The sequence below is a fragment of the Entelurus aequoreus genome, linkage group LG13 (assembly GCF_033978785.1).
Source record: "Entelurus aequoreus isolate RoL-2023_Sb linkage group LG13, RoL_Eaeq_v1.1, whole genome shotgun sequence".
NCBI classification, from domain to species: Eukaryota; Metazoa; Chordata; class Actinopteri; order Syngnathiformes; family Syngnathidae; genus Entelurus; species Entelurus aequoreus.
The window spans coordinates 63,677,167-63,691,566 of NC_084743.1; the positions used below are offsets into that span (position 1 = coordinate 63,677,167).

At 36.9% G+C, this 14,400-nt stretch overlaps 1 protein-coding gene across 1 annotated transcript in view; it reads left to right on the top strand.

Annotated features, from left to right (window-relative positions):
* si (sucrase-isomaltase) overlaps positions 1–14,400 on the top strand; it is a 221,924-nt gene that overhangs the window by 27,869 nt on the left and 179,655 nt on the right. Inside the window, exons 5-8 of the mRNA XM_062068147.1 lie at positions 2,612–2,721; positions 2,848–2,999; positions 11,391–11,559; positions 12,730–12,829. Of these exons, the coding sequence (XP_061924131.1) occupies positions 2,612–2,721; positions 2,848–2,999; positions 11,391–11,559; positions 12,730–12,829 (531 nt within the window). The remainder of the gene's footprint in view (positions 1–2,611; positions 2,722–2,847; positions 3,000–11,390; positions 11,560–12,729; positions 12,830–14,400) is intronic.

Genomic DNA, 14,400 nt, shown 5'->3' on the forward strand with positions numbered 1-14,400 from the left:
CTTTATTTATTTATTTTTTTTTTTTGAGGACTTTGAATACGACCAATGTATGATCCTATAACTACTTGGTATCGGATTGATACCCAAATTGGTGGTATCATCCAAAACTAATGTAAAGCATATAAACAACAGAATAAGTGATTATTACATTCTAACAGAAGTGTAGATAGAACATGTTAAAAGAGAAAGTAAGCGGATATTAACAGTAAATGAACAAGTAGATTAATAATTTATTTTTTACCACTTGTCCTTAATAATTTTGACAAAATAATAAAATGAAAAATGACACAATATGTTACTGCATATGTCAACAGACTAAATTAGGAGCCTTTGTTTGCTTACTTACTACTAAAAGACAAGTTGTCTTGTATGTTCACTATTTTATTTAAAGACAAACTTGCAATAAGAAACTTATGTTAAATGTACCGTAAGATTTTTTTGTTAAAATAAAGGCAATAATGCCATTTTTTGTAGTCCCCTTTATTTAGAAAGGTACCGGTAGCAAAATATTGGTATCGGGACAACACTAGTATGCTGTTATCTTGAATGAATGATGACCATATTTTGCTTTCTTCCAAGTTTGTAGGCCAACCGAGGACATTTATCCGCAATCTGTCCGTCTTATCTTGGGTTTATTCCCTTTATCACGCACTTTGCCTAAGGCATGTCTGTCAGTGAAACATGACATGTGTGCCATCTCAGAAGGCATGGTTGACTTTGCAAGAATGCTGCCGTTCCTATTTCTCGCATGGGTTCACAACGCTTCATCACGAGAGCCTAGTTACTGTAGACCTTAAGCATGAACAAACTGGATGAAAAAACAACATTTCATGTGTAGCTTTGTGTGAAAGACAGATCGTTCGGACTGTCTAGCTGATGGCAGCATTTTCAAAATGATATGTTGGCCTGAATAAAGCTGACCAAAACCTAATTTAAGTATTTTTACAAGGTTAGCAGAAAGCCAGGGACAAAGACTCTGCTAGTATTGCATGAGATACATATTCGTCGAATATGCAAGAGTACATTCTTTGATTGCAACCAACTTGAATGCTCCAAAGCATTCACACATATGGTTGTCTACACCAAAATTTATCTATTTCTTCTTCTTCTTCTTCTCCAGATTTTGGCGCGCTCTACTTTCCACATGTTTCACCCGATTCATACCGTTCCAACTTTAAACTGATTTCCCTTGACAAATTCCAAAAATTCCCAGATTTCCCAGAATTCCAGGTTATCTCGTTCAAAATGAATTGGCCATTTTTCCAACTTTCATCATTTCCACAATTTTCAACCAATTCAAACCATTCTACCTTCAACATATACCATTTTTCCAAGTTAAAAAAAAATCCAGGATTTTCCAGATTTCCTGCTTTTCCAAAGCCCTATTTCCACCCTTTTTTCTGGCGACTACTCCTTCCACATTTTTCAACGCATTTCAACCGTTCCACCGTCAAAACATTCCTCTTAATCAGGACAAAAAAACAAAGATGTTTTTTGAACTCTACAAATTCCCGTTTTTCCCGAAATTCCAGGAATTTCGTAATACCATTTCTCAATTCAACATGTTACTACTTCAACATTTCTCGACCGATTTGAACAATTTCAAAACCAACCATTTCAACTCATTCAGATCATTTAAGTTTTCTTACCATTTAAAAAAAAAATCCCACTTTTCACGAAATTCTTAATTTTCTTGAAATTCCCATTGAAATCAATGGGACATTCTTCAAAGTTCCACAATTCCCACATCTGATTCAAACCATTTCAACTTCAAAATATTCCGCCTGTTCAGGAATTGTGTGCTGTACTTCAACGATTTGCCATAATTCCTTTTTTTTTTTTTTTGCATTTTCCCCATTCATAATGAATTGGCCTTTTTTCAAACTTCCACCATTTCCACATTCTTCAACCCATTCAATCCATTACACCTTCAACACATTCAAACTACTATTTTTCCACATCACAAATTTCCAGGAATTCCCATTTTTTGGTAACTTATTTCCACCCTTAGGTCCGACTACTACCTTTCACATTTTTCAACCCATTTCAACCGTTCCACCGTCAAAACACTCATCATATTCAGGACAAAAAACACGTTGATTAAGGAACTATAAAAATTCCCTATTTTCCCGAAATTCCAGGAGTTTCTCAAGTAAAAACTGTTACTAATTCAACATTGCTTGACCGATTTAACCAATTCCAACACCAACAAATTCATCTCATTCAAGACATTAATCTTCCTATTAATTTTTTTGAAAAATCCCGCTTTTCTCAAAATTCACAAATTTCCAGGAAGTTCCCATTGAAATGAATGGGACATTTTTTCCAAGTTGCACAATTCCCACATTTTTCAACCTATTCAAACCATTCCAACATTCAAACTATTCTTACATTCATACTACATTCTGTCAGCATTTCAGTTCAACTTCAACATTGGAGCATTCACACGCAATTTCTACAGGAATTGCCTCTTCTAGATAAGTATATTTTCCTGAAAGGGGTCAACTACTAAACCGAGAAACTATATTTGAATACTGTCAGATCTCAGTAGACCTGAAAAAATTGAAAGCAAAGACCTGGGGTGTCTAAACATTTTTGTGTTTTATTGCAGTAATGAAGGCCAATTTGAAAAGGATGGCCTCCCCATCCTTGTTTGGAGAAGATATACAAGAACTGTCATTTCATGCTGAAATGCAAACAAGCAATCGTCTTCGTTTTAAGGTATGCGGGCGAACATTTGCCACACGTTGACAGAGAAAACATGTCAAATAATCTACGTTTAGCGTTAAAAAGGTACCAGCCCAGAGATGTGTTACCATAATTTCCTACTGTCTTTGGTCTATTTAGATATCGGACACCCACAAGCAGAGGTTTGAGGTGCCCCATGAACACGTCAACAGCCTCAGCAACAACCCGACCAGCCCCATTGACAACACACTGGTGATCAGAAAAAACCCTTTCGGCCTGGCTGTTCGCAGGAAGGAGAGCAACAAAGTCCTGTGAGTGTTCACTGCTCTGCGATTATTCTCTCTTAGATTAGATTTAGTGGGGAGGAGACAGCAGTGGTAGTTTTATTTGCATCAAAGCCCTTTAATAGACACGATCCAATGCATTGCAGGCATATATCATGTATGTCATAGTGCTTATTTTGCTCCGTCAAAAAATAATCGTTGAATTGTTCCTATAAGAAATAATGTGAATCCAACAAACCTGCTCTTAAAATTAATAACTCAAAACATTGATAGCTTTGTTATGATCCAAGAACATGTGTGTGCACAAACAACTTTAATGCGATCATACGGATGCATGAGGCAATAAAACATAACCTATTGTGATGATCTGTCACTTAATTTCTGTTTGTGCTGCCTTGTTTTGTGCTTACTTCCGATCAGGGCTCTTTTTTTGTGTTTCTATTTCCTGCTTGTCCCGCTGAGCGCTGTTTTTTCCGTCACCTGCTGTCGATTGGCAGCCGGTCCACACCTGGTGCCAATCAACATGTTTCTATTTATGCCTGTCTCGCGCTCTCCTCAGTGCTCAAGGATTGATTTAGGTTTAGAACCTGCATGCACGACTGCTTCCTTCTGTTTAAATTATATTAAAATCCTCTTACCTGAGCCCCTTTCCCCTGGTTCCTGCATCTCGGGGTCACTACAACTGCAGCCATGCGAGTTCCCTGTTGTGATCCGCTGCGCGGATCGTGTTCTGTTTGGGTTTTCGGGTCACTTATGTTTTTCTGTTAGTCTTGGTCTCATTCTAGTTATGCACCTCTGTGTTTGTCACCATAGCAATTTATTACTTTCACCTGCCACTGGGGTTCCCGACACGCACCTGTTGGTCATCACTGACATTATTATTTAAAGCCTGCCTTCCCAGTCAGTCGGTCTTGCTTCGTAGTTTGTTCCCATACAACAGATGACGACTTTTGTTCCTGCTCTGAAACCTTCTAGCTCCCACGCTAAAGGCTCTGTTTACCTTCTAGCTCCCACGCTAGCTCCTTTTGTTTCTGCCTTAAGTGCTATGAGCATGTTTTTGTTTGTTCAGTATTATTTATTTCTTAATGTAAATCATTTTTTACCTGCAAGCTGTGTCCGAAGCCTGATCTGCATTCCTGGGAGAACAACACCCGCATCACTATGCGACCCGGTCGTCACATCCCCAACACATATGTCACAACAACCGCAACCCTATGGAATAGTTCAACAATTACTAATCTTTCAAGCCATGTTGGGTTACGGTAATTTTTGGACTAAAAGGCACACCTAAAATCCTTTCATTTTCTCAAAATTATAACCCAGTGCGCCTTGTGTATGTTCTAATCCTGGTTGTGCTTACGGACTGATTTTATGTGATACAAGGTGTAATAATAGGTGTGTCCAATAGATGGCAGTAAGAGATGTGTGACACCTGTTCAATGAATGACTCTAGCAAGTACAGGTAAGCAAGCAAGCGCAGAACTTTCATTGAGAAATGAATTGATTAACGTGGACCCCGACTCAAACAAGTTGAAAAACGTATTCGGGTGTTACCATTTAGTGGTCAATTGTACGGAATATGTACTTCACAGTGCAATCTACTAATAAAGTCTCAATCAATCAATCAATCAATCAATATAGAACAGGGGTAGGGCTCTTTTGATGACTGCATCTGGCTCTCAGATAAATCTTAGCTGACATTGCTTAACACGATAAGTAATGAATAGTTCCGCTGGTAATCACAGTGTTAAAAATAATGTTCAAAATATAAAACAATGCTCATGCTTTTTAATCCATCCATCCATTCTCTACCGCACCTGTTCAAGAAGTTGCATTAATGGTAAGAAGTATTTTATTTATTATTGGTTAGCTTCAGAAAAACAATGTTATTAAAAAGAATAAGAGACTTGTTATACTCTAAAAATGTTGGTCTTACTTAAAAATGCACACATTTAATTGTATTCAGTGTTAAAAAATATTATATGGCTCTCACGGAAATACATTTGAAAATATTTGGCTTTCATGGCTCTCTCAGCCAAAAAGGTTCCCCACCGGTGATATAGAACATTACACTCGGCGCTCACAAATGTTAGATCGACTTAGATAGGCTACGAAGCGGCACTACTGGATGGATCGTCGGAGCATTACGGCTACAGTAGTCAGAAGTACTGTGCTTCAACATAAGGGTATTACTATGGTGTTTGTAAAATGACCCCAAAACGGCGCCTATTAGGAGACATTATGTCATTTTGTTTTGAAATATTAGGCAAAACCAACTTTTCTTACCTATTGGTAACTGCTGTTGTGTATTTGGGATCTGCATAAATCAAGAACATTTACGTATCTCTATCTTCTTGTTGTGGGGAATTCATAGTTCGCTGTTGCTATTTCTAATATAAAATACCGTACAATACTAATTTTTATCTGTCAGTCGTGTTGCTATGGAAGCGCTGTCAAAGTGGAGCCACTTGAATAAGACCCGCCCACTAAACGGGGCATCCTGAAGAGACGGTCAGAAAGCAGCTTAACAACCCATCACGGTCTGTAAAACATAATCTATGCAAAATGTTGACCAAAGAACCACCATTATGTGTTATGTAGACCACAAGGAAGTGTTAAAAAAATTGTATATATATATATATATATATATATATATATATATATATATATATATATATATATATATATATATATATATATATATATATATATATATATATATATATATATATATATATATATATATATATATATATATATACTACTGTTCAAAAGTTTGGGGTCACATTGAAATGTCCTTATTTTTGAAGGAAACACACTGTACTTTTCAATGAATATAACTTTAAACTAGTCTTAACTTTAAAGAAATACACTCTATACATTGCTAATGTGGTAAATGACTATTCTAGCTGCAAATGTCTGGTTTTTGGTGCAATATCTACATAGGTGTATAGAGGCCCATTTCCAGCAACTATCACTCCAGTGTTCTAATGGTACAATGTGTTTGCTCATTGGCTCAGAAGGCTAATTGATGATTAGAAAACCCTTGTGCAATCATGTTCACACATCTGAAAACAGTTTAGCTCGTTACAGAAGCTACAAAACTGACCTTCCTTTGAGCAGATTGAGTTTCTGGAGCATCACATTTGTGGGGTCAATTAAACGCTCAGAATGGCCAGAAAAAGAGAACTTTCATCTGAAACTCGACAGTCTATTCTTCTTCTTAAAAATGAAGGCTATTCCACAAAATTGTTTGGGTGACCCCAAACTTTTGAACGGTAGCGTATATATACAGTCGTGGTCAGAAGTTTTCATACACTTGTAAAGAACATAATGTCATGGCTGTTTTGAGTTTTCAATAATTTCTACAACTCTTATTTTTTTGTGATTTAGTGTTTGGAGCACATTCTTGTTGGTTACAAGAAACATTCATTAAGTTTGGTTGTTTTATGAATTTATTATGGGTCTACTGAAAATGTGAGCAAATCTGCTGGGTCAAAAGTATACATACAGCAATGTTAATATTTGGTTACATGTCCCTTGGCAAGTTTCACTGCAATAAGGCGCTTTTGGTAGCCATCCACAAGCTTCTGGTTGAATTTTTGACCACTCCTTTTGACAAAATTGGTGCAGTTCAATTAAATTTGTTGGTTTTCTGACATGGACTTGTTTCTTCAGCATTGTCCACTTTGGGGAAGGCCATTCTAAAACCTTCATTCTAGCCTGATTTAGCCATTCCTCTACCACTTTTGATGTGTGTTTGGGGTCATTGTCCTGTTGGAACACCCAACTGCGCCCAAGATCCAACCTCCGGGCTGATGATTTTAGGTTGTCCTGAAGAATTTGGAGGTAATCCTCCTTTTTCATTGTCCCATTTACTCTCTGTAAAGCACCAGTTCCATTGGCAGAAAAACAGGCCCAGAGCACAATAATACCACCACCGTGCTTGACGGTAGGCATCGTGTTCCTGGGATTAAATGCCTCACCTTTTCTCCTCCAAACATATTGCTGGGTATTGTGGCCAAACAGCCAAATTTTTGTTTCATCTGACATCACATGGACAAAGATAAGACCTTCTGGAGGAAAGTTCTGTGGTCAAATGAAACAAAAATGTAGCTGTTTGGCCACAATACCCAGTAATATGTTTGGAGGAGAAAGGGTGAAGCCTTTAATCCCAAGAACTGAAGAAGTAGCTGGTTGCGTCAAATTTGTTCTCTTTTTTTAATGTTGTTTTACGTCCTTTGTGTTCTTTAATGTTTTCATGTTTTTGTACCTTATTTTTGGACTTTTTGAAGAGATGTCTGATAATATCGGGCTGCCGATATTATCGGCCGATAAATGCTTTAAAATGTAATATCGGAAATTATCGGTATTGGTTTCAAAAAGTAAAATGTATGACTTTTTAAAACGCCGCTGTACGGAGTGGTACACGGACGTAGGGAGAAGTACAGAGCGCCAATAAACCTTAAAGGCACTGCCTTTGCGCGCTGGCCCAATCACATAATACCTACGGCTTTTCACACACACAAGTGAATGGAATGCATACTTGGTCAACAGCCATACAGGTCACACTGAGGGTGACCGTATAAACAACTTTAACACTGTTACAAATATGTGCCACACTGTGAACCCACACCAAACAAGAATGACAAACACATTTCGGGAGAACATCCGCACCGTAACACAACATAAACACAACAGAGCATATACCCAGAACCCCTTGCAGCACTAACTCTTCCGGGACGCTACAATACACACCCCCTGCTACCCCCTAAATACCCCGCCCACCTCAACCTCCTCATGCTCTTTCAGGGAGAGCATGTCCCAAATTCCAAGCTGCTGTTTTGAGGCATGTTAAAAAAATTAATGCACTTTGTGACTTCAATAATAAATATGGCAGTGCCATGTTGGCATTTTTTTCCATAACTTGAGTTGATTTATTTTGGAAAACCTTGTTACATTGTTTAATGCATCCAGCGGGGCATCACAACAAAATTAGGCATAATAATGTGTTAATTCCACGACTGTATATATCGGTATCGGTTGATATCGGAATCGCTAATTAAGAGTTGGACAATATCAGATATCAGCAAAAAAGCCATTATCGGACATCTCTACTCTCAAGCAATCATATAATATCCACATTGTGGGACGAATAACGTCCATCCGTTCCTAAATGAAAGAAAAACACAGCCTGACGTGACTTTGTTTTATTTTAACGCCATGAAGCGACATTACCGTGTTTCCCAATACACAAAATTGTATAAAAACCACCGAGTACACAACTTGTTGTCTAAACACAAATGACCTTTAGCCGGAAGCTGTGAGATCGCGCCCGGTATTCGCTGTTGTTTAGCAACCATTGAGTCAGTGAACACCACAGGTTTATGGTGTTTACTATCACATTGATGATGACATTCAAGAGCGACATGGATCCCTATTTGTTTATATGCTGAATGATACATTATATTCCATCTGCTGCATTTGCAAATACATGTTAGGCTCGCCATATTAAGACCAAACATGGCGTGTATGCCAGTGCAGGCACAATACTGAGGCTAAGTCTGTGGGTTTCATTATGACTATAGCTCTTACTCTTATTTTACTATCTTATCAAAGCAAGCCCTGTTGTGAACTGAAGTAATAAACGTCTTATCATGATAAATATTTGCATTTCACATCATAAAAAAACAGCATAGGGTCATAAAACAAGACACGGGACTGCCCTTTGGTCTGACCGTCATCTGTAGCGACTTTCTGTCAAATCTGGTGCTTTACAAAAAGTAGATGGGACAATGAAAAATTCCAAATTCTTACGGACCACCTACATTTACCTACTCAGTGGTCTAGTGGTTAGAGTGTCCGCCCTGAGATCGGTAGGTTGTGAGTTCAAACCCCAGCCAAGTCATACCAAAGACTATAAAATGGGACCCATTACCTCCCTGCTTGGCACTCAGCATCAAGGGTTGGAATTGGGGGTCGAATCACTAAAAATAAATCCTGGGCGTGGCCACCGCTGCTGCCCACTGCTCCCCACTGCTCCCCTCACCTCCCAGGGGGTGAACAAGGGGATGGGTCAAATTTCACCACACCTACACTGCAAAAACTGAAATCTAAGTAAGATTAAATATCTCAAATAAGGGTGATATTTGCTTATTTTCTGTCTGATAAGATAATTCTTCTCACTAAGCAGATTTTATGTTAGAGTATTTTACTTGTTTTAAGTGTTTTGGTCCTAAATGATCTCAGTAAGATATTACAGCTTGTTGCTGAGATTTGATGACCTATATTGAGTAAAACATGCTTGAAACTGGAATATCAACTGTTGCAAAGCTGTGTCATTAATACACATGAGTATAAAACTACTTTTTTAAAGTAATAATTTCTTACTTCAACTTTAAAAAAAAAATCATGATGCCAAGCGCATATCATTATGTCGAGATAATGGCACTTGCATTTACTTAGTTTAAGAATATCTTTTTTCAACATATTGAGCAAAAATGGTCTCATTTTTTTTCTACCAAGAAAAGTGCACTTGTTATTAGTGAGAATATACTTATTTTAAGGTATTTTTGGGTTCATTGAAGTTAGCTAACTTGTTTTGGAAAGTCTTGACAAGCCGAATTTTCTTGTTCTATTGGTAGATAATTTTGCTTAGTTCAAATAAAATACCCCTAATTTTTTTTCTTTTTTTTTCTTTTTTTTGAACACTGACTTTTTGCAGCGTAATGTGAGCACTGCAAAAAGTCAGTGTTCAAAAACAAAAAAAACAAAACAAAAATTATGGGTATTTTGCTTGAACAAAGCAAAATTATCTGCCAATAGAACAAAAAAATTCGGCTTTGGAGGTAAATACCCCCAATTTTTTTCTTTTTTTTTCCTTTTTTTTGAACACTGACTTTTTGCAGTGTAGTGTGTGCACTGCAAAAAGTCAGTGTTCAAAAACAAGAAAAAAAAATACAAAAATTAGGGTATTTTGCTTGAACTAAGCAAAATGATCTGCCAATAGAACAAAAAAATTTGGCTTTGGAGGTAAATACCTTTAATTTTTTGCATTTTTTTTTCTTGTTTTTGAACACTGACTTTTTGCAGTGTAGTGTGTGCACTGCAAAAAGTCAGTGTTCAAAAACAAGAAAAAAAATACAAAAATTAGGGGTATTTTGCTTGAACTAAGCAAAATTATCTGCCAATAGAACAAAAAAATTCGGCTTTGGAGGTAAATACCCCCAATTTTTTACATTTTTTTTCTTTTTTTTGAACACTGACTTTTTGCAGTGTAACGTGTGCACTGCAAAAAGTCAGTGTTCAAAAACAAGAAAAAACTAAACAAAAATTATGGGTATTTTGCTTGAACTAAGCAAAATTATCTGCCAATAGAACAAGAAAATTCAGCTTTGTAGGTAAATACCCCTAATTTTTTGCATTTTTTTTTCTTCTTGTTTTTGAACACTGACTTTTTGCAGTGTAGTGTGTGCACTGCAAAAAGTCAGTGTTCAAAAACAAACAAAACAAAAAAATCAAAAAATTAGGGGTATTTACCTCCAAAGCTGAATTTTCTTGTTCTATTGGCACATAATTTTGCTTCGTTCAAGCAAAATACCCCTAATTTTTTAAAATGATCTGCCAATAGAACAAGAACATTTGGCTTGTCAAGACTTTCCAAAACAAGTAAAATTAGCTAACCTCAATGAACCTAAAAATACCTTAAAATAATTATATTCTCACTAACAACAAGTGCACTTTTCTTGGTAGAAAAAAAAAGACACCTTTTTGCTCAATATGTTGAAAAATATTCTTAAATAAGTAAATGCTAGTGACATTATCTTGACATAATGATATGCGCTTGGCATCGTGATTTTTTTTTTCATGCTTGAAGTAATAAATTATTACTTTAAAAAAGTAGTTTTATACTTGTGAGTGTTAATAACACAGCTTTGCAACAGTTGATATTCCAGTTTCAAGCATGTTTTACTCAATATAGGTCATAAAATCTCAGCAACAAGCTGTAATAGTGTGTGTGTGACAATCATTGGTACTTTAACTTTAACTTTAACTTAATATCTTACTGAGATCATTTAGGACCAAAACCCTTAAAACAAGTAAAACACTAACATAAAATCTGCTTAGTGAGAAGAATGATCTTATCAGACAGAAAATAAGCAAATATCACCCTTATTTGAGATATTTAATCTTACTTAGATTTCAGTTTTTGCAGTGTGTGTGACAATCATTGATACCTTAACTTAACTTAACTAATATCTGTGGACTTCCAGCTTTGAAAAACTCAGTTTGAAAATGCTTTGTTTGAATCATATCCAAATGACGGACGTGTTAATACGGTAGATAAATCACATTTAATTGTGTTCTCAACATTTTCTTCATACATTTGTGGACAATTGTTTTCCATTTCGCCTCCAGGTTTGACACGATGGGTCCGTTAGTGTTCGCAGACCAGTTCCTGCAGCTGTCTGCCAAACTTCCATCCCATAATATTTACGGCCTGGGAGAACATGTGCACAGGCAGTTTCGCCACGACACGTACTGGAGGACCTGGCCCATCTTCACCAGGGACGCTTTCCCCAACGGGGTGAGAGGGAACAGTACCGATGGACTGGACTTGCCATGCATGAATTATGATAACCGACTTTTTATCGTATATTTATTACTCTCTAGTCCAGGGGTGTCCAAGCTTTTTCCACTGAGGGCCGCACATTGAAAAATCAAAGCTAGCAGGGGCCATTTTGATATTTTTTATTTTAAAAACCAATACAATATATATGTATAAAAAATATACATTCAGGCTTCCACTCAGGCTTGATCCCGGGGACCCCAAAGGGTTTTGGTCCAAAAAATATAAAAAATGTGTCATTGTTCAGTATTATTATTTGTGTTATTATTCAAGTTTTTAAATCTCTAGATCAACATTAGGTCTATCTGTCAATATAACATTTTTTAAATATTTAAATTGTATGCTCTTTTTGTCAAAGAAAACCCTTTTTTTAATGAAAAAAACACAAAATATGCAATATTTTCACCCAATAAAATTTTTAAGTGGGATATTTGAGATTATATACTAATTGGAGCCTTAAAAGGGTCAATAACTCATAACACCATTGATTTTAATTCATTATTGTTTTTTGAGCAATGACACTTAAAAACTAATCACACTAAAATTGTAGGGGATCCAAAAGGGTCCTACTCATTAAAGTGTTAAAAAATAAATTATATATATTTTTTTTTTACTGTTTACTTTTAACACAATAATCTCGAGATCAACTTCAGATCTGTCAATTATAAGTTTTATTGTTGTTTGTTTTTTGATTGTTCGTTTTAGGCCCTTCTTTAAAAAAAACAGCTCGTTTTTTACATGGCAAACACAAAATATGCAACGTTTTCCTCAAAAAATATCTCAAAATATTTAATGTGACGTAATTGGAGCCTTGAATAGGTCAATAATTCATAATGACATTGATTTTGATTCTTTTTTTTTTTTTTTAAAGAAAGAAACAGCCTACATGGCAGCTTTGTGTGATTAGAGTAAACATTGCTACATTTTCTTGTTACATTTCACCTGTTTGCTCTTTAAATACCACTTTTAATGTTTTTTATTTTTTTCAATCGTATTTTTAAAATGTGCCGTGGGGCCGTTAAAAAAATGACCTTTGGGCCGCAAATGGCCCCCGGGCCGCACTTTGGACACCCCTGCTGTAGTCTAACGATGTTACCTTTTCAATTATGCTTTTTTTCCCCCCCCTAGGGAACACACAACCTGTATGGACACTATCCCTTCTTCCTTTGTTTGGAAGATGACAGTGGGAAGTCGTTTGGCGTCTTCCTCATGAACAGCAATGCGATGGGTGAATAAAAACATGCAAACACACATGCAACTTTACGTCCAGACGAATAACGTTCAATGTCAGTCACTTTTTAGTCCTTGGCATAAGATACGCTATATTGCCAAAAGTATTTGGCCACCCATTCAAAAGATCAGAATACGGTGTCCTAAATCACTTATTTAGGTTACAGGTGTATCGAATCAAGCACGTTCAAGCCCCTTCCTCTTCCAACATGACTGTGCACCAGTGCACAAAGCAAGGTCCATAAAAGACATGGATGACAAAGTCTGGTGTGGATGAACTTGACTGGCCTGCACAGAGTCCTGACCTGAACCCGATAGAACACCTTTTTGGGATGAATTAGAACGGAGACTGAGAGCCAGGCCTTCTCGACCAACGTCAGTGTGTGGCCTCACCACTGCGCTTTTGAAAGAATGGTCGAAAATTAAAGATGTCCGATAATGGCTTTTTTGCCGATATTGCGATATTGTCCAACTCTTGATTACCGATTCCGATATCAACCGATACTGATATATACAGTCGTGGAATTAACACATTATTACGCCTAATTTTGTTGTGATGCATTAAACAATGTAACTTTACCATGAATTGATTAACGTGGACCCCGACTTAAACAAGTTGAAAAACTTATTCGGGTGTTACCATTTAGTGGTCAATTGTACGGAATATGTACTGTACTGTGCAATCCACTAATACAAGTTTCAATCAATCAATCAAAAACAAGGTTTTCCAAAATAAGAGAACAACTTCAACTAGCAGGGGGTGTATATTGTAGCGTCCCGGAAGAGTTAGTGCTGCAAGGGGTTCTGGGTATTTGTTCTGTTGTGTTTATGTTGTGTTACGGTGCAGATGTTCTCCCGAAATGTGTTTGTCATTCTTGTTTGGTGTGGGTTCACAGTGTGGTGCATATTTGTAACAGTGTTAAAGTTTTTTATACGGTCACCCTCAGTGTGACCTGTATGGCTGTTGAACAACTATGCATTGCATTCACTCATGTGTGTGTGTAAAAGCTGCATATATAATGTGACTGGGCCGGCACGCTGTTTGTATGGAGGTTGTAGAGGACGCTAAAGGCAGTGCCTTAATATTGTTGTCCGGTGGAAATTGGAAGAAATTCGGGAGAATGGTTGCCCCGGGAGATTTTCCTGGGAAAATTGGGATGGTTGGCAAGTATGCCCTACGTCCGTGTTTTACCGAATATGTACCGCTCCCTCATTAATTTTACTTTTTGAAACCGATACCGATAATTTCCGATATTACATTTTAAAGCATTTATCGGCCGATAATATCGGTAGGCCGATATTATCGGACATCTCTATCGAAAATTCCTATAAACACACTCCGTAACCCAGAAGGGTTGAAGCTGGAATAGCTGCAAAAGGTGGACCGACATCATATTGTACCCTATGGGTTAGGAATGGGATGGCACTTCAAGTTCATATGTGAGTCAAGGCAGGTGGACAAAGACTTTTGGCAATATAGTGTATATCATCATTTTGTATGTTACACTAATAGTTGGAAAACCATTTGGACCTTCACCTGGCCCTAGCTCCTAATAGGAAATAATCATT